Below are 20938 nucleotides of genomic sequence, written 5' to 3'. Positions count from 1 at the left end.
ACACCCCCAAAAGCGCACTCCACCATTGTCTCCCAAGACAGACGGATGCCAGCAAACAAACAGTCAGATGTGAGTCCATGGTGTCTGGAAGCAGCTGGAGAGAGACTGTTGGAGTTTATAGTGCAGGGCTGGGCTGTGGAAACCCTAGAGGAGGTTTCGGCTGCTGTAGAATTTCTTTCCTGTTAACTGCATGGTGTGGTATGTGTGCTCATAAGACTCCAGGGCAAGCAGCTTTCCAGAAGTGATTGGTATCTTTTCAATTCCTAGCAGGTCACCTTAACCCCAACTAGCCAAGGACTGCAACCAGGACTCCTAGCTCCAACCTACAATGTCCTGGCTCAAGAGATGAGACAATAGTTTGGGAGAGAAGGAGTGCCTGCAGGAATGAACCATGTTGGGGCTCAACCAAACTGAATATGTTGTTTGTTGAGTAGTCCACTTAATCCACCTTTGACAACTGGTCTCATATTAATGTATTTTTGAGGAATTGGGTGGCAGGAAAATCTAGATCAGTGGTTCCCAATCTTTTTTTGACCATGTGCCACCTAAGCATCTCTAAAATCCTGGAAGCCCCCCCCTGACATATAATTCTTATTATTCAAAAAGTGAACTCCTATTCACGTGGAGGAAGCCTAAAAGGCCATTAACTGTTAATAACTCATTCTTGAATTGCCCCGCTTAAAAATCAAATTCTCCCACTGTGGGGTGTGTGCCCCACGTTGGGAACCATGGATTTAGATAATAATATTTATGCCTAGGATGGTGTGGATATGGGAGACAGATGCTGCCTCCTGTGCTCTCTCCCCTTCCATCCTCAACCTTAATTAGGGCTGCCTTTCTGGTGAAGGAAAATACCAGAAAATCACCTGGTGGTATTTTACATTAGCTGAATGGGTTAACATCCTGCCTCCTTAGTGCTGTGGTCTCTACTGGAAGTGGCCCAGGCCCAGCAGCTGCTTTAAAAAACATTAAATGATGAGCGATTCAGACACAGATCTCCAGCATCTTATTTTAGTTTGGCCTCTGCCAACCAATTGGCAGCCAATTTTAACAAAACATTAAAGGGCACCAAACTATCTAGGTAAGCGTGCATAGGACTGGGCTACAAGGCTTAAAAATCAGTTATAACCCTGGGCCAGTTGTTTAGGAATTTTATAAGCTTGAAACCAAAAGGTAAATTCACATAGCAACTGTAGGGGCTAAACTAGAGCATAACGTTAGAGCTGTGCCCTTTAGTTTAGGTTGTTGCTTTTGTTTTTATACAAATAGGCAATGAAAGAAGGCCAGGCCAGTTTTCAGTGCAAGTGAGGGGAACTTTAATCCTTTGCTCCATGCTATGATTTTGATCTGAAGTGTGCAAGCCTGCAATTTGCATAGGGGGGAAAAGCTCCCATTGAACCATGTAGCATAGGAGCTAAGAACATTACAAGCTGAAATGTTGCTGGTTTAAATCTCACCTGTCAGCATGAGCTCACAAGGTGGCTGAATAAGGATGAAATATTCAGTCCCTCTATCAGGCAGGGTTGTTGTTCCCACCCAGCTGTCTGTCTGGGTACCCTCGGGCAATAGGATGTTCTGTTCTCACTGTAACCACAATCATCACCAAGTACAGGAGGGACAGATCCACCCGCTAGGGTTTCATTCATGAGCTATCAGAGGCAAGTTTTATTGCTGATGCTATCAATGGTGATTGTTCAGCACTGCAGAATATCCCTCGGATTCTCTCCCTGAAGCCATGTCTATTTTCCACACTTTAGGATTGCCATTTTATATATTTTAGTGGCAGAAGCACTGTGCACCCTTAAGAGCTGCTGGAGAAGCAGAAACTGCAAGCAAAACATTTTCTGCTTTCATGGTTCCTTGCTGGGAAGTGTTTACCTGTTGATTTCTGCCAGACAAAGTTATTAAGAACACAAAGCCTTGGATAATGTTTCTGCCAAAGCCTTAGGGTTACCAGCTTTCTGAGCCTTTAACAACAGTATAATCTGCAGAATCAGCTATCTCCATGCTCTGGAAAGTTGAAGTCAATTCAAAGTCCAAGCAGTTGCTGATGGATCCCCACCCCCTTTCTGGCCAGTTATTGGCAACCCTATGAGAACCTCAATCCTATCCAATAGTTTCCTTGTTACTCCACTCCTAGGCTTAATTGAAAAAGACAGATATATTGTTTAGAAGACCAAATGGCTGTTACGAGAGCTTACGTCTATAATGTAGATAAACCCAGAGTTTGTACTCAATATATATGGGGAAAGCCAAAAGATAATAAACAGTCTAGAATTAGCTTGGTTGCAAACCCTACAACTGCAGCTTATCTTGAATGACCCTATAATTAAACTTCAAACTTGCAGATCACATATATGGTACAAAGAAATGTTTAAAACAGTAAGTTATATGTGCCAAGGAGTGCAGTCACAAATTTATTCCATATTGCTGGGGAATTAGATGGAACTTACTGGACTGAGACAGATCTGCGAGACTGACATAAAACACAGATACTAGTGCAGGATTGAAAAAGAAGTTAGAAAGAGGGTGCCTCTGGGGAAGATTCTAAAGGCTAGTGGGCCAGCAAAAGACACTGTCTTGCGGGCAGAAGAGGGGAAGGAAGAAAAGAGCTGGTTTGTGGGCAATAGAGGAAGCCAGGGTCCAGAAGGGAGACACTAAGAATATAATCAAGGAGGCCAGCAAGCCAGGAAGAGGATCCCACTGCAGACAGTTGAGGACAGTGGGCTAGGAAGAGAGCCTTGCCCTATGGCAGGCAAAGAGAACAAAAGACCAGAAACAGAGGCAGTGAATCAGGCCAGTGGGCCTGGAAAAGCAATGCTATGGACAGCCAAGAGGCTAGTGCAGCAGGAAGAGCTTCTCCTTGGGGAGCATGTCAGAGGCCATTGGCCAGAGTGAGGGTAAAGGAGTCCAGCAGGCCAGGAAAAGAGGTACAATGGGAACAGTTGAGGCCAGTGGTCCATTGAAAGAACCACTATGGAGACAGAGGCTATTGGGCTTGAAAGAGAATCAAGAAGGCCAGAGAAGGAATTGCTGATCATTGATCATGTCAGACCAACATCCTTCCTTCTCTGCCACACCCAGTGACCCAGACTGCTGAGCCAAGGAAAGATGAATGCATCATAATAGAAAAATATCTGGGGAGATTGTATTTGCCATAGTTTACAGGTTTGTGTATTTGAGAGAGAGGTGATGGTATCACAACCTGTCTACACTACCTTTCTTCCTCACAACAATCTCCAAGGCAGCTGCCAGGATGCATGATAAGTTTTTTTTAAGGCAATGGGGAATGTGAAAGCTCTGGAGGGATGAGAGTGGGAAATGTCCACACCTCAACCCTTGTTAATTACTGCTGCTGCTAATGGTTGTTGATTAGTGGTTGTTCCCAACTCCTAATCTTTGAAGGTTCTGTGGTAACCATAGAGGAAAATAACAATAACTGCTGCTCTTTCAAGGTTCCATGTGTTACCATGATCACCATAGGGGAAATAGCCCCTCCCCTGGAAGTGTGCTACCTAGCAACTGGGCCAGGTAGCACTAGAGGTTTAGGTCCCTGTGTGACGAGAAATTTCCCTATCTGCTCTGCTGAATAGTCTGTTGCCCCTGATTCTTCCCAGCAGCAGGGCTGACCACTGAAGGTGGAAATTGTCCACTCCCTAAACTGTAGATATTCTGCTACCAACACAAATTAGGGTGTTTATTATTATTCAGTTTCCATCAATTTCACAACACAAACACTACATTTTCCCAACCCAAGCCCCCTTTGAAAAGCATCCTCTACTGAATACAAGGAAATAATAGAGGACAAGGCTTCAGCTAGGGTGCCCAGCTGAAACAAGGAGGACTGGGTTCCTGTATTTTGAATAGCGAAGTTCCCTTTTCTATACAATTATTTTGAGTTTCGCATAGGGTTGCCAATAACTGGCCAGAAAGGGGGGAGGGGAATCTACTTGGACTTCAAATTGACTTCAACTTTTCAGAGTATGGAGACAGCTAATTCTGCAGATCATGTTGTTGTTGTTTAGTCGTGTCCAACTCTTCGTGTCCCCATGGACCAGAGCACGCCAGGCACTCCTGTCTTCCACTGCCTCCCGCAGTTTGGTCAGACTCCTGTTGGTAGCTTCGAGAACACTGTCCAACCATCTCATCCTCTGTCGTCCCCTTCTCCTTGTGCCCTGAATCTTTCCCAACATCAGGGTCTTTTCCAGGAAGTCTTCTCTTCTCATGAGGTGGCCAAAGTATTGGAGCCTCAGCTTCAGGATCTGTCCTTCCAGTGAACACTCAGGGCTGATTGTGTTCAGAATGCATAGGTTTGATCTTCTTGCAGTCCATGGGATCTGCAGATCATATTGTTGTTATCCAAGGCCCCCATCATTTTTAATAGTTGCGTAGAAGACATTTCAGTATATGGTTGTTTTCTCAGTGCTGCATGAGTGAGGTGAACAACTGCACTAGTTAAACTTCCCTGTTTGACCCACTCCTTGCCTTAAGGATAAAATACAAAACCACTTTGTTAAGACTTTCAGGTGAAAGTACTGTTGACATGATCTGCTGCTGCTGCTGACGACGACGACCTTAAATGATTCTGTTTTGGAGCCTTTCTTTTTACGTGAGATTGTTTTAATAGTAAGGGTAAATAGTAAGGGACCCCTGACCATTAGGTCCAGTTGTGACTGACTCTGGGGTTGGGGTGCTCATCTTGTGTTATTGGCCGAGGGAGCCGGCGTACAGCTTCCAGGTCATGTGGCCAGCATGACAAAGCCGCTTCTGGCAAAGCAGAGCAGAACATGGAAATGCCGTTTACCTTCTTGCTTGGAGAGGTACCTATTTATCTACTTGCACTTTGACGTGCTTTTGAACTGCTAGGTTGGCAGGAGCTGGGACCGAGCAACGGGAGCTCACCCCGTCGCGGGGATTCGAACCGGTGACCTTCTGATCGGCAAGCCCTAGGCTCTGTGGTTTAACCCACAGCGCCAGCCGTGTTCTAATAGTAAGGTTACTATATTTTGTTTAGTACCGCTGCCAGTTAAAGTCCCTCTTGTTGGGCCCTGCTGAGGAGTTTCGATACTGAGGAAGGAAGCAGGACCTTCACAGTGGTTGCCCCAACACACTGGTCCAGTTTACAGGAAGAAATCCTGTTGTGTCCCTCCCTCTCTCTTGACATGCAGGGGGGGGAATACAATGCACATATTTTTTGGGGGGAAATTAGATATAGGCATTCTAATCCCCCCAGTCCTTGTTTTTGTTTTAGCTGTGAAATTCCATCTCACTTTTTATCACTGTTGTTAGCTGCCTCAAGTTTGAGAGAGGTGGCACACTTTTTATTTAAACAAAGCAGTTCCATAGTGTGTCAGTTCTGTGGGTTCATATGTTTAAGGTCCTATGCTATACAGTTCTATGGAGCTAGGAGGCTTCCACTATGGAAGTGGCATCAATTAGAGACCCTTGTTCAGTCCCAGGAGCCAGGCATTGAGACATCATCATCTGTGTGGTAACAGCTGGCTGGTCTTTTGTGGCCTTTCAGGTGGATTAGTCCCCATAGCAATCAGAGAGGCCAGACAGGTAACTTGATGTTCAGGGCGGGGGCGGGAGAAGCTATGCTCAGGATATCAGCAGGCCTGTTTCCTTTCACACTGTGTACCAAGGGCAAGGTGTGTGTGTGTGTGTGTGTGTGTGTGTGTGTGTGTGTGTATTCCCAGTGTCCAAATACAGAGAAACATTAAGCTGATGCTCTTCCTTTCAGAGGTTCCTTCAGAGCCTTCCTCTCAAAAGATCCTTCTCCTAAAGGCATCTGGGGAGTGGGTAAGAGCATGAGCTTTGAACTGGGTGCCCCTCTGAGCAAACAGCTCAGCTTAGTCAAGAACTCAGTAGGTGCCTTCAGTGAACTACTACCCTTGAGCTATATGATATGTGGTTAATCGTATTGGCCTACCTTACAGGGGCATCATTAATGATGCATTGTATGTGTGCTTTGGGCTTTCTAGAAAAGCACAACTGTAACGCACTGTAAGGCACCTACAGAATTTGGAAGTAAAATCTAATGCAGGAATTGACTGAGCAGAGTGACAAAGGCAGTTTTGATGCACTATCAAGCAACTTGTCTGATAAGAGGTTATTTGGAGGTGAATAGTTGTTCAATACCTCTGTATCCAGGGAATCTCTCTTGGGAAGGGGATGGACCATTGCCTCCTTAAGGACCAGTGGCACCTTCTCCTTCCTGCACGACAAGGCATTCGTAACTCAGTGGACTCACCCAGCAACACCCTTTCACCTGCCCTTTTTAAGCCATGATGGGCAAGAGTCAAAAGGACACTTAGTCAATCTCCTTCGAGTAGCTTGTCTGCATTCTCAGACTGCAAGAATTGAACTTGATCCAAGGTAACCTGACCAGATGATGCTGGTCATGAACATTCCATCAGCTCAAGGGACAAACCAATAAGCTAAACAGTACCTTCACTCCAGGGAGGGAAGAGGGTATCAATTTGGCTGGGTACAAGGAGAACTGGGTGTGAAGCAGACTGAAGCAGACCAGAAAGCTGAGAAGCAAGGTCTTCCCAAGAAATCTGACCCTGTGGGCTGGCACATCCAAATGTCCCTTCCAAATACTGGTGTTGCACACATGTCCATATGTTGCTGTGAGAGTGCCCTTTTATTTATTTTTCACATTGGATTTCCTCGCCACCTTTATAAAGCCAAATTTAGTGTTATGCTTGAAGGGTTATATGGTTCGCATCTTGGAAGAACATCTAACATTAAGGGGTTCAGGATGGGAAAGCCTGTGAGATGACGGCAGGAAAGGTGTGGATAGGCAGAGGTATTTTGGAAACTAGAGGTAAGGCTGCCACCTTTGTATGGTGTGGTCTATGTCCCTTTAATAGCTGCAATATTGTGGAAAAGCTCCTAAAGAGGCAAAGACCTGCCTAGACCTGGAAATCTCAAGGGAGTAGTGAGGTCCAAAGGGGCACTATAGAGGTAACAGACTGAAGATGGAGACTCTCCACAAGAGGTCCCGGAGCTCGCTGCCCTCTTGGGATTTTCAGATCAGGCAACCCGTGAGGATGATGAGGCAATGAGCAATCAGAAACTTGCAAGTGAGTGCATGAGAAAGAGGCGACTGGTCATTCCTAAGCTTAAGGTTCAAGAACATTTGTGCTGGAGCGAAGGAGTGTCAGAAAAAAACAAGAGTGCCCTGTCCAAAATGCTGCCAGAACTGCCTGCTGGTCCACAGTACCCAAAGTGATAAATAACAGGTGGTGTACTCTGGTTTTAATGAGCTTTCCTTGTATTTGGAATGGACTCAGTGGCCTGGACATCTAGCTCTCACTGAAGGAGATGCTTTTCCTGCCACCTTAGCACCTGGCTGTATTGGGGTAAATGACAGGCTCCCTGCCCTATTTGCATTTCCTTCCTAAGGGGGCAGGATGATTTGTTAGTGAAATCAGATGGCAGTAGCAGGGAGAGAGTGTGAGTTGGGGGAAGAGAGAGAGAGAAGAGAGGCAGTGGGAGCTATTCCTGATCTAATCAACCAGACCTGGTAAATAAACCCAGCTGTATCTGTGCCTGCAGCAGGAAATGGTCCTCGGAGCAAACAGTGCACCAGGCAACGGGTGGCAAGATAAACAGGGGTTGGTGCTGCTTCCATCTGCTCCAGGGAGGGAGGGGGAAAATGTGGCTGCAGCAAAACTGTCTCCCTAGTACTGGACAGTCACACACATGTGGGGACCAGGAATCTACACTGAGGGATCTGCTGCAGTCTGTTAAATCTATGCAATTGCTCACCTGCTTTCCTATTATTCCACCTAGAGGGGCTGAAAATAAGGGAAGGCAATGTGATGCCCCACGCTTCGGAAATCTGCAGAATAATTTACTCAATCATACACTTAACAAGTGGTAGGATTTATTATTGCCTCGGTTCCTTATTCAACATTTAGCTAATTTGTGGATGTAATTGTGTGGCTGGTTTTGGGGTTGGTCCCATGACGTGAAAGTAAGTGATTTCATTGGTTCAGTCACTTTTAATGAAGTCAAATAGAAGGTTTGGTTACTCAGTGATTTACCGTAGCTCAACAAACTAATTATACTCTGGTCTGTTATAACAAATGAATCAAAGATAATGATGCCAAGTTCTTTGTAGGTACTCCAGAGATGTATTAACTGAAATGATTGCTCACATTTAATTCACCAACTAGATCAGCCAAGCCTTCTAGATATAAACCACAGACATTCTTTCCACCAATACCACAGTAGGGTGACGGGATGCAACATTGTTCTTTCAACAGAAGCATAGAATAACTTGTTTTGGGAGGTGCAATTTTTCTTATTCTTACATGGCAAGCTACTTGGCCTTCGCCTGGGTGCCAAGGACTCAGGAAATGACAACTGAACTCTACCAAATAGAGACACTTTTGCTTTGGAAGTTTCAAGGCTGGTCATTGGGGTGGAGTGGGATGGGGCCATTTGGAGTACCTAATTTAACCCATTGCTTCCTGTGGCATTTGGGCACCCCGAGCCAGTAAAGGACATGGAGGGAAGTAATAGGGAAACCACTTGCAAGTAGACCAGCCAATCAATAAAGGTAAAGGTACCCCTGACCATGAGGTCCAGTCATGACCGACTCTGGGGTTGTGGCGCTCATCTCGCATTATTGGCCAAGGGAGCTGGCGTCCAGCTTCCAGGTCATGTGGCCAGCATGGCAAAGCTGCTTCTGGCGAACCAGAGCAGCACACAGAAATGCCGTTTACCTTCCCGCTGTAACGGTACGTATTTATCTACTTGCACTTTGATGTGCTTTCGAACTGCTAGGTGAGCAGGAGCTGGGACCAAGCAACAGGAGCTCACTCCGTCGCAGGGATTCGAACCACCAACCTTCTGTTGAGGTCCAAATTAATCTGAAAACCTTGCAAGGAAGGGATATTTACTGACCATACCTGCTGGATACAACAAAAGACATGATCTGTTTTAGTGCTGCATAGAATGGATCTGACAGATCAAATTAACTTATGCAGCAGGAGAAGGCCTTGAGCTAACAATAGGAGGCAGCAACTTCAACACAGGAAACAAAATACCACCCACTTTTCCTTCACTTGCTTGTGTATGGCTGGCTGATTAGTTAGGAACCCCTAGAGACAGCACCAGTTGTTGAGGATAGAACAGCTGGCAGAAGGGCATGAGATGTAATTGTTCCAATGCATTAAGGAGCTGAATCACCTTTGGATGCTGGGGGGCATATTGCTGCATTCTCTTTCCCCTTGATGCAAAGTTAAACAGCACAATTTTTGAGACTCGTCCCCACTTTCCTTATGGAGGCAGTTGTGGTCTTCTCATCTAATCCTTCATCTTCCTAGCGTGGGGGAAGTTCAACTCACCCAAGCCATTCCTAACATAGGGGTCAAAGTTAATTATAGAATGACTATGAAAGTATAAAAATGGTGGGGCCACAAAACACAACACATCAGAATGCATGGCTGCAATCTGACACTTGTGACTATTTATTTATTAAATTTGTATACAGCCAGCGAAATTTGTATACAGCCAGCGACCATTTTAGGCACATCTCATATGTGCGCAACTGCAAATGTGTGCATTGTGCCAAACCTGGAAGCGACCCAAAAACATCACAAAAAGAGTTGGAATGGGGCAGGGGTGGAACACAGGCTTTCAATGAGTGTTCTGATTAGACACGATTTCACACAAGTATGCAAACACCTGGAACGCAAGCCAGCGCAAACTGGGAGTTGCCTGTACTGCCCTTCATCTGAAGATCTCAGGACAGTTCACAGCATAAAAATACAAGATAAAAACACAAAATACACAGAGCCATAGAATTGTAGATTTGGAAAGTGTTCCATGGGTCATCTAGTCCAACCCATATTTTGTAGGAGACGAAGACATTATGGCACACAAACCCTGCCACAAAAAAGAGGGGAGTGAAGATCTACATCAGGAAAGGGGGGGGATAAAGATTAACACTGATAACGGAGTTGGATGAGACCAGCTGAGAGATCGACTCAGCATGGGGGAGAAGCTGCCAAGGAGGTTGCGTATCTGGCCTCCAAGGAGCATATTGTAGCTGCTGCTGCTGGCACCGTTGCCGTACTGGTGAGTGATGCATTCCTTGGAGGCCAGATTTGCAGTCCATGTGGATCCTTCCAGGTGAGGCGGTTGCCTCATCTGCCTCATGGGCCTGGATCTCAGAAATGCTGAAGTCGCATGGATCACCTTACACATCTAAGAGGTACTAAGTTGCCCTCAGCATCCTCAGAGAGGCAACTTCACTGAGGTTTGCCATGTATTTATTTTACATATGCAGTGTGCACCTCACTCATCTTTATAAATGTAAAGTGCCTAATTTAATATGTAAGAATATTGAAGAGGAATCAGTTAATTAACTGGTTAAAAGCCAAAAATGTAACCGAAGGGGGAAAATACTGCCTAGCGTGATAACTGTGAGCCCAAGATCACAGCCTATGACCCCATCAAACTACACACACATCATAACTGGTCATTTATGAAAGCACCTAATATGCACAAAGTGTTGTATGGATATAGAATGATAGGTCTCTGCCCACAGAGCCACAATCTTCAGACAGCCTGAGAGAAAAGGAGAGGGGTGTTGGAAGGGTGAAAAACAGATCAATATTACATCTAAAACCAAGGGTAGGCAAACTAAGGCCTGGGGGCCAGATCCGGCCCTATCGCCTTCTAAATCCAGCTCGCGGATGGTCCAGGAATCAGCATGTTTTTACATAAGTAGAACGTGCCCTTTTCTTTAAAATGCATCTCTGGGTTGTTTGTGGGGCATAGGAATTCATTCATTCACCCCCCCCCCCCAAAATAGTCCAGCCCCCCACAAGGTCTGAGGAACAGTGGACTGGCCCCCTGCTGAAAAAGGTTGATGGCCCCTGATCTAAACCTATCAATACAGAATTGTAATAATCTATGGAACAGGCTTCCTCAACCTCAGCCCTCCAGAAGTTTTTGGCCTACAACTTCCATCCCTAGCTAGCAGGACCAGTGGTCAGGGATGATGGGAGTTGTAGTCTCAAAACACCTGGAGGGCCGAGGTTGAGGAAGCCTGGTATAGAACATCAAAAGGGGAAAGCAAGGGGAAAATAGTTTTGATTCATTTCAGTGAGTGGCTATCGATTGTTTTTCTCTCTTGCAGTTCCCTGAACAATTCCTGCCCTTTTGCACCCCCTTGTGGGCCAGGGTGGGATTCTCAACAACCACAACAGAGTGCTGGATTTTCGTGGAAGGATTTCTGCAAAAATAGAATGGGCTGGGAGGCCACTGAACCAGGTGTGGCTCCCACAGAGGTTACTCTGAAATACAAATGGACAGCCCTTCATTGTTGTGCAAGGCAAGTACTCTACCATCACTGTGGCTGGAACGCAACCCCACAAGGCTGCGCATACATTATGGCTCTGTGTATACGATACTTTTAAAGCACATTCTTTTCCTCAAAGAATTCTGGACACTGTAGTTTCCTAAGGTTGATTAAAAATTGTAACTGTGCACCCAGAATTCTTAAAGGGAAATAACATGCTTTTGTGGCATTTACCTATTACGGTAGTTGTTGACATATGCCTCCAGGTTACTTTAGATGTGGATTCTTGCTTATTATCTACTACTTTGGAGTAGACTTATTCCCTACAGCTGTTACCCCAACTAGGTACAACAGGGGCTGGGGGGACCTGTAACACACCAGCTGTTGGATTGCAGCTCCTGTCAGCCGCAGCCAGCACACCCAATGGTCAGGGAGGATGTAAATTGTAATCCACCAACACCTGGAAGGCTGCAGGTTCTCCACCCCTATGGGATAGCAGTCAAAGGGTAAAATGTAAAGGGTGCCAAAGCAGAAATGTGCATTCTTATCGCTTTGGTGTGGCAGGCCCACATCATACATTTACAGCACATCCAACACACATTTAAAGCACATGATTCCCCCCAAAGGAACCTGGGAACTGTAGTTTGTTCAGGGTGCTGCCCATTGTAGCTCTGTAAGAAGGAAACTACAGTCAAGAGGGGGAATCTGAGTCACGAAGTCTGGAGCTAAGTTGAGGGTTTTTGAATCACCCCAGATGTGTAGGCTCGGGAAGGTTCACACTCTGAGGGGCACAATGCCAGGGACAGGAAAGGATGAGGCACTTGGGGCAGAGGGGGGCATTTCTCTAGAGTGGCATCCCTGATGGCGCCAGGGGTAGCTTCACTGTCCTGTGGAATGGCTGCCAGCCTTTCCCGTGCAATGCCCTGGGAAAGGGCCGTGTTCTTAATCCTCCAGCTGAGCAGAGGCATTGTTTGGAGGGTGAAAGGAAAATGGCACGTCAGGGCCTTTGTCTTTTGTGTCCCTCCGCTGCTAAGCAAACATGCCCAGTGCTTCCCATTGTTAGCCTCAGGAGAGAGGAGAGGCATCTCACCATGATGGGTAAGAGGAATGGACAGCGCAGGCTGGGGCTGGGCTGCTTCACCTCCCACAGCTTCCACTGCTGACTCAGCACAACCTATTGGTGCGCAGTCATTGGACACTTGGCCAAGCCAGGCTATATAATGCTGCTGGGGTCCCCCAGCCCAGCACCACCACTCTTGCCTCCGTGCACTGCCAGCCAAGTAAGTACCAGCCCCCTGCCCTCCCCAAACAGCCCCAGTGACCCACCCCCTGTGTCCTTATGTGTGGTATCCTGGTAGGGATGGATGGACCTAAGTTTTGGTTCTCTCGGTTTCTCCAGTCTTAAATTTGATTCCTCATATTTCTGCAGCAATTTTGTGCTTTATTTCCCTAAATTCTCATAAAAATTCATTTTCATTTTAGCGCGTATATATCTCCTAATAAACATACTTTTGGATGCAGTTTTGATTAATGTACACATTTTTGCTAGCCATTCCCCCTAATATAATGCATTTTTATAAGTTATTTTCCCATAACATATTCATTTCTATGCACACTTTCCCCAAATACATGCATTTTTGTAAACATTGTTTGCTTGGAGAACTGCATTGCAAAACTGGGATAAGTACAAAATTGAAGGATAACTGTTTTGGAAAATGTGAATGGAACTGAGTGTCTCCCCCTTCCCTATATACTTCCCTTCCCTTGGAGAATCACTGGGGAAAGATTTCTCTGCAAGGACTTCAACTCATAATTTCTGGGTCAACCGACAAAGGGGATGAATTGGGCAGGAAAGGATCAGCACATTCCTCCAGGGGATGGTTCTGTATTGGTTTCGCTTGCTTTCTTGAGTTACTCGGACATGTTTGTTCTATCGGCACCTTTCCTGATGCACCTGCTCTTTGCTGTGGTCAGGACTGTATTAGTTGATGGGTGTTGTTGATGAATGGCTGGTCATGCCTTTAGATAGAGGGCTATGTTAAATGGCATTTCAGACCCATCTACCTCTAGCATTCTGTATGACCCACAACTGCAACAGTGCTACCCTTTTTTCTTTTGTTCTTTTAAAAGTAACGATTAGAATGCTTTGGCAGGAAAGTCAGAAACACAGCACTGAAGGGTGGGTGTGTAAGTAAGTGTGCACTATAAGGTAAGACGGAAGGGGCCAGCAGAAATCTAATGGCACAATTCTGGCACCAGGCTGTGTGCAATAAAAATGTAAAGGAAGCTTTCCAAAACCTTTTCTTCCATTGAGGGGAGGGGACCTGTCACTTGGATTCTGATTTCCCTTCAACTCCAGACAACATACCTCATAAACTTAGATAGGAATACAGCTGGATCATGGGGACTGACAGTCCTACGAGGGCTTGCAGATGTTGACTGAACTATAGGTTAAAGGAAGGAATGAGATTTGGCTCCATTTAAGAAAAAAGAAAAGACCCAATATATTTGGCTCCCGTGTCAGAAAAGTACAGGGTGAGTCTTTTAAAAGAGGCCCTGTAGAACATGTGTACTCTGTATCCACGGGGCTTCTTTTAAAGGACTCACCCTGTATAATATAAAATGAAATAAGGTCCCTTTAATAGGACCTTCATACCTGCTCCCTTGGGTGAGCTGCATCGCCCTGTCTAATGGTAGAGTCGGGTGTGTAGGCACCCGTTTTCCACTGTGACTCACTCCACCATTTGCATGAATCCAGCCGCTGGTCAGCAAGGACAGGGGGGTGCTCCATTGTACAAACTAGCCAAGGATAGGTGGTAGTAAAATGAGATGATTGGGGAGGAATAGATGAAAAGGAGCATCATGGACTGACTCTCTTGGCCTGCACAATTCATCACTTAGCCAGATAATCCTACTCAGAGTGATTACTTTTTGTAGCATTTCAGATGCTACTGTCTATCTCTTCTCCATGACCCATTCTCTTAACTGTGGCATGGTGCTTGCGGATGCTACTCCATGATAGCTGCTAGCAGGATGTACTTTGGATTTTCTGTGGGTAGTGCAGGGGGACAGGGCTGACCCCACCCTGCTGCCGCCACCACCAGAAACAAGCATTAAAAACCCACACACCTTGCATTTCTATAGCGGAAGAGCTGCCCATGACCAGCCAGCCCATGGAGACCCTGGGTCAATTCAAGATAACCGTCTGGGAGGAAGAAAACTTCCAGGGGAAGCGCTGTGAGTTTCTGATGGAGTGTCCCAGCATCATGGAACGTGGCTTCCGCAAGATCCGCTCCATTAAGGTGGAAAGTGGCCCGTAAGTGCTTCGGTGTCCATTGAGCAATATTAGCAAAGCTGGCTTGAAAAGAAATAGCAACATGCTTGGAGAATCCACAGATATATATGGCTGACGGGTGGAAGGAGGGAGGGAGAGAGAGAGAGAATTCCATAGGGGGCTTCTGCCAGTCTTTTACCCCATAATGTTTCGCAGGCAGTTATTGGATGGTTTGAGCAATATTTGATTTTGATTTTTAAATTTTATTGTGAGTTTTAAATTTGAAGCTATGAGCATTTGCACGCTCTCTCTTCTCATCTTTACAGCTGGGTGGGGTTTGAGTACCCTGAATACCAAGGACAGCAATTCATCTTGGAGAAAGGAGACTACCCTCGGTGGGAGGCCTGGAGTGGGAACAGTGGCTACAGGACCGAGCACCTGCTCTCCTTCCGGACTATCAAGTGTGCTGTGAGTGCAATAATATACTCTCTTGTCCCTGAAAAAAAACACCTGAAAGGGACCCAATCCCCAATGGAGAAGGGTGCCTCCTGGCCTCGTTTCAGAGAGCACAAAGTAAAAGGAAACAAAACTATCTGGTGGGGCAAAAGGATCCCCAAATGGTGGTGGAAACAACAACCACAATACCATATTTCATTGATCAAGCACCATCTCTTTGAAAAGTACTCTCCTAACCAAAGCTACTTCCAGAACATACCGATTTCATTTGCTGCCTGCAATAAATTAAGTGGAAGCATGACAGAAGAGTCATCAAGGACAAAGGTGGTTTCAGTGAAATTGCCAGGGGGAGTGACATTAACAAAGCTGAAATGAAATTAACAGGCTGTCTGACAAGCTGATATCCCACAGATGCACAACAGGAAGGTGATTGTTTTTATCAGACAAATGAAGTGCTGTTAATCCAGTAGCAAGCAAGCTTTTGAGTTATACAGAGCTCTTCATCAGTACTCTCTTGTTGCGGATTTCTGTATAACTCCTGTCAAGTCAACTAAAACCATGGCACTCTTCCTGTTTTCCACCTTTTTATTTTCAGGGGCTCAGGGCAAATGTAAAATTATGCTCAGTGTGGAATGAGGGCGAGGACTGCAGTCAGAAGGAACAAAGGGGAAAGGGGTTTGGAGAAGCTGCGGAGATCTCATCTCCTGCATCATTGGGGAGCCTTAAAGGTAAAAGCCCATTCTCCAGATAGTGACTCAATAACCGGGGAGGGAAGGGACACATATAAACAGTTAACAATATATGTACTCGAGAGGACAGGGCCAAACACTGTTGCAATCGTGCTTATCTTCATGCCCTTTCACAAATGAGGGTGGCTATGGGGAAGAAATAGCTTTGATCTCAGACAGGATTTCTAGGCCCAGATGCATCTTTTACAGTTGCATGGAAGCACAAGTGGCTCCGAGTTTGATTTTTGCCATCTTAGTCCTGCAGTGATGAGACAATATTTCCCTTCTGTTCAAAGCTTCATCAGGGTCTGGGGTTCCACAACCCTAATCTGAACCAATGAAAGGCTCAGATTAGGGTTGCCACCTTCAAACTTAGAGAAGAAATCACTGCTGTAGAACAATTCCCTCCAAGCCCTTCCCCTTGCTTTCACTAAACTGAGTGAGATTGAGAATGAAAAATTTAGATCTCCCTCTGCAGAAGTGCTGTGCATTGGGGCTTTTATGGCAGCATCTCGGTCAGAAGGCGGAGTCCCTTGGCTAGATCAATAAGAGGCCCAGGCTGTTTGACAAACAATACACACCCTGCAAGCCAAGGCGGTAAATAACTCTAAAATGAACCACATGCTTTGGACTCATTTTTTGTCTAAAAGTGTCCCAATCCATAAGCAGAGTGGACTGAACTAAGGCAAGCCTATGGGGGAAATCAGGTGTTTATAAACTGTACAGTGCTGGGGCAGAAAGGGGAGACATACAGCTCAGTTTGGCACATGGCTATGGGGCAAAGAAGCTGCCTCAATGGCAGGAACAAACTAAATGAATGAATGAATGAATGAATGAATGAATGTGGAGTGGCATATATTAAAAAGCTTCCATAGACAAATGAAAAAGTTGGGAGGGGTGCTTTTTTTTAGCATTAAAGTCAGAAAGCTGGTCAAGGGTGGGAAAGGTTGGCATTGAAAAGGAAAGGGTTTTTTGTTTTTGTTTTTCACAAGTGTCAGCCAGGCGAATGTATAGTACCCGCTCCAAACAGGCTATAGCCAGTATGGCATATCACCCCATCTTGAAGAGCGGCTGTGCTTCTGTTCCTAACCAGGGTTTAAAATCTCTGCACGTCCTCATCTCTGGGCTTTAATAACAACTAGTCAGATTATGTCCGCGCTTTAATAAAGGGGTGTGAGATATCATCTCGTTTCTGGCTGGCAGGATCAGCCTGCAGGAATGGGTGATAGGGGAGGGGGAGGGGGGATGCAGCTGTGCCCAGTTTCAGTTTTAACCCCTTGAGTCCACAGCAGGATAGCTAGAGACTACACGTCCTGACCACTTGGAAAGCCGGGAGGGTTTTCTTTGCATAATGGATAGAATCCCAAGCCTTTCTTTTCTGCTTGTTGGGGACTATGTTAACAGACATACCCATAAAGATGCTTGACAGTCATTCACCAACAGCTGCTTGGCAGCAGCACACACAATACCCAAGGATGCCCAAGTGAGAGGCAAAGGAAAGCTGTGCGATAGGGATGGTAAGGCAGAGTCTAGGCTGAAGGAGAACAGACATCTAAGGCAGGGATGGGGGACCCGAGGTCCTCCAGGTGTTACTGGTCTCTTAACTCCCATCATCCCTGACCACTGGCTATGCAGGCTGGGAATTATAGGAGTTGGAGTTCAACAATGTCTGGAGGATCACAGGGTCCCGACTTCTGATCTAGGGAAACCAGAGGCAATGGATGATAAAACTCCTTTGCATGCTCTGTGTGTGTGTGCACATGCAGTATCACCACTGTGCAAAATACAGATTCCAGCTCCTGAGAAGTTTACCATATATGTCTACAGTTCAGTTAGGCTTTGTAGGGGATGGAGACTAAGAGGGGTTGTGCCAAAAGCCTTAAGGAAAAAGGTGGATTTTCAAAAGGGTTTTGAAGGGAGGTGGGCCACATAGATGTCCAGTCATAAGGGGAAGCAAATAGAAACATTGTTGCATCATCCAAAGGATGACGAGACCTCACATGGTTGAAGGGACTGGCATTGGAGGGGGTAGGGAATAAGGGAGCAAGCCCATAATACAGATCAGGGAATTTTGGCAGCTGCTGGTTGTGCAGGAAAAGGGCCCTTCAGAGCAATGCCTGAGGAGCTCTACCATCCACCGCAATCTGATCATTGCAATCCAACCTGCCAATAGGACAGTGGCTTAGCCACAGGGGAATAAAGGGAAGAAAGTGAAGAAAAGGAAAGCTGGAAGAGAAGGTGGATAAAAATGCAAGAAAAGCAAATGGTGTTCTTTTAGATTCAAGGATCTTGTCTTTCTTCCTTTCCTCTGTCATAACTGGCCTGGTTCGCACACAACACTAAGTTATGGTTTATTAAACTATGGTTTAGCATTATGTGTGAACCCTGCCCAGCAGTATCTATAGTTTGTTTACTGCCAACAAATCACCATATGAAACTGTGGTTTATTATTGGCTTGAAACCCTTGGTTTGTTTTAACTATGGCTTGGTGTTATCTGTGACTCCAGCACCCTTCCATAAACATGGTGTGTTTCACCACTTCACTGCAGACACTCACCAAAAGACATGAGGCTAGGGCAGCTGGAAAATAAACCAAATGTCAGAGAAATAAGCCATGGTGTGTTTGATCATCTGTTAGGCAACTCATGGTGAACTTGTGGTTTATCTGTTGGGTATTAAAAGACTCCCCAAGCCTCTAGTCCAGGCATCCCCAAACTCGGCCCCCCAGATATTTTTGGGACTACAACTCCCATCATCCCTAGCTAACAGGACCAGTGGTCAGGGATGATGGGAATTGTAGTCCCAAAACATCTGGAGGGCCGAGTTTGGGGATGCCTGCTCTAGTCCTTCGATTTCTTATCCCTAAACTGGGACCCTCTCCTTTCTTAGTCCAACCAGGAGTTTATGGCTTCAGTCATATCACCATACATTTGTGATGAAAGGCATAAGGTACTTCCATACAGCAATTTATTCTACACTTGGTGCTACTTATGCATGCAAGTTTTGTACAGCATTCACACAGTATCTTCAACAAAATGCCACCCCATATTATTTCCCCATTTAACCTGGATTTGCAGTTTCTTTAGAACAGGCATCCCCAAACTCGGCCCTCCAGCTGTTTTGGGACTACAATTCCCATTGTCCCTGACCACTGGTCCTGTTATGGTAGCTAGGGATGATGGGAGTTGTAGTCCCAAAACAGCTGAAGGGCCAAGTTTGGGGATGGCTGCTATAGAATATCTGATAAATAAAACAAAAAGCAACAGAAATAGTATTTGGATTGAATTGCGGGGAGGGAATATAGGATGGCATTTTGATGAAGACAACACCTGCACAAAACTTGCATGTCTGAGGAGCACCAAGTAGTCCACAATAAATAGCCTTGGGGAAGCATCCACTGACGATAGGACTGTCTGTTAAAAAAAATCCAGAAATGGTGCCATGATGTCCCAAGAAGTAACTTCAAGATGTAAGTAGAGTTGCCATCAGCCATATTACTAACTGTATGGGATGTTCCCACACAGAGACTGCATACCACTGACCACCACCCAATGACCCACCCACCCAAAAAATCATGGTCATCACCTTCATTCTGGGAGCCTCTAAAAGCATCTGGATAGTTGCTTTTAGGATGCCAAAATAAGGGGGCGTGGCAATGAGGTCTGTTTCATGTTCTGAAATAAGACGCTTCATCAAGACATGATGAAGAGGAACTGGGAACTGGGAACCCTGTTAAGAGATGGGGCATGAATGAATTTTGCCTGTGACAGTTCAACGCCAAATCATCCTCTACTTTACCCTATCCTGCAGAACCACAGTGACAGCAAAGTGACCCTGTATGAGGCAGAGAACTTCCAAGGACGCAAGTTTGAGCTCAGCGATGACTATCCATCCCTGCAGGCCATGGGCTGGGGCAACAAGGAGGTGGCTTCTATCAAGGTCAATTCTGGAGCGTAAGTGATGCCTTCTGAGTCGGAGCGAAGTTGGAAGGGCCACCCACCCCTCATGTTCTGTGAAGGGAATCCTCCCATAACCTCATGCTTACTTTGCCAAGAACACCAATAAGCACAGCTAGCTGGATGAACCATGAGCAATCCTGGGATTGTCATAGCTGCCTCCCTTTTTAAAGAGAAACTATCCCAGGCTCCCGGTCTCCTTCCCCAGTTGCGTCCTGCCCCTTTTGAGAGTGGTTGATCAGTAACAGCTGCTGGAGGAGGAGTGGAACCCCCCCCAAGGATATGGGTTTAAAAAGCAGTGGAAGGGGGGCTGAACTATCCCTTTTTCAGTGTAGTATATGCTTTGGGGGCTGGAAGTGCCTGTATTGCCAATGTTCTGCTTTATCCCCTAGATGGGTGGCATATCAATACCCAGGGTACCGGGGCTACCAATATGTCCTGGAGCGGGACAGACAGAATGGTGAATACAAAAAGTACAGCGAATACAGCACCCAGGCCCACACCAACCAGATCCAGTCCATCCGCCGTGTCCAGCACTGAGCTGTGTCTTAGCAGCAGCAGCAGCAGCAGCAGCAGCAGCAGCAGCAGCAGCAGCAGCAGCAGCAGCAGCCCTCCTGCACTCCACCAGCACCCCCCACACCTGCCTCTGCGCCCAAGGGCCCGCCAAGCAGTAGACCTGCACCTGGTAGCCAATAAAGGCATTTACCAAACCCATCTTTCTTTTTGTGCATCTGTTAATAAAATAATAATAATAATAATTTATTATTTATACCCAGCAGGCTGGTTGGTTTACCTGCTAGCATACAAACCGAGAAAGCTAAGCAGAATTCATTGTCTCTGACACACACAACAATACACTGAAGGTCCAGTCCTAAAGCCTCAGCAAGGCACAGACAAACATTTGTTTTTTACACCAGAAGGAAACTCAAACTGAGCCACAGTTAGCAATAGGATTGCTACCAACCAATCAGAAGAAGTGGTTTGGTCTGGGCTTGTGTTTTTAAACCGCATCTTCACGTTCAGAAATCTGGCAGGGAAGCTTTTCACAGCATGAACCTTAGCTGCTAATGCCTGTGCATATCAAGCTGCTGTTAATGGCACAGTTACTGAGACCAGCTGAAAAGTTGGCAACCTTAGTTGGGGATTCTTATACAAAGGCACAATGGCTCATTTCCTTTCTTCCCCTTGTGACTGCAGA

General features: G+C 45.9%; 1 protein-coding gene across 5 annotated transcripts in view; it reads left to right on the top strand.

Annotated features, from left to right (window-relative positions):
- Positions 1-20444, top strand: part of CRYBA2 (crystallin beta A2) — a 29513-nt gene extending 9069 nt beyond the window's left edge. For 3 of the 5 annotated variants that reach the window (XM_035127231.2, XM_060278151.1, XM_060278148.1), the window contains 5 exons: positions 11165-11359; positions 14471-14642; positions 14927-15068; positions 19595-19737; positions 20133-20444. In XM_035127231.2, coding sequence (XP_034983122.1) covers positions 14485-14642; positions 14927-15068; positions 19595-19737; positions 20133-20280 — 591 coding nt within the window. In that variant the 5' untranslated portion in view covers positions 11165-11359; positions 14471-14484 and the 3' untranslated portion in view covers positions 20281-20444. Of the gene's footprint in view, positions 1-10868; positions 11360-12428; positions 12607-14470; positions 14643-14926; positions 15069-19594; positions 19738-20132 lie in introns of those variants that run through there. The other 2 variants (XM_060278157.1, XM_060278160.1) reach the window with 2 other exon arrangements.
- Positions 20445-20938: the final 494 nt, after the last annotated feature.

This window comes from Zootoca vivipara, chromosome 1, assembly GCF_963506605.1.
Source record: "Zootoca vivipara chromosome 1, rZooViv1.1, whole genome shotgun sequence".
Lineage (NCBI taxonomy): Eukaryota > Metazoa > Chordata > Lepidosauria > Squamata > Lacertidae > Zootoca > Zootoca vivipara.
The sequence above is the reverse complement of the archived record's forward strand: the minus strand, read 5'-3'. Positions and strand labels throughout refer to the sequence as shown.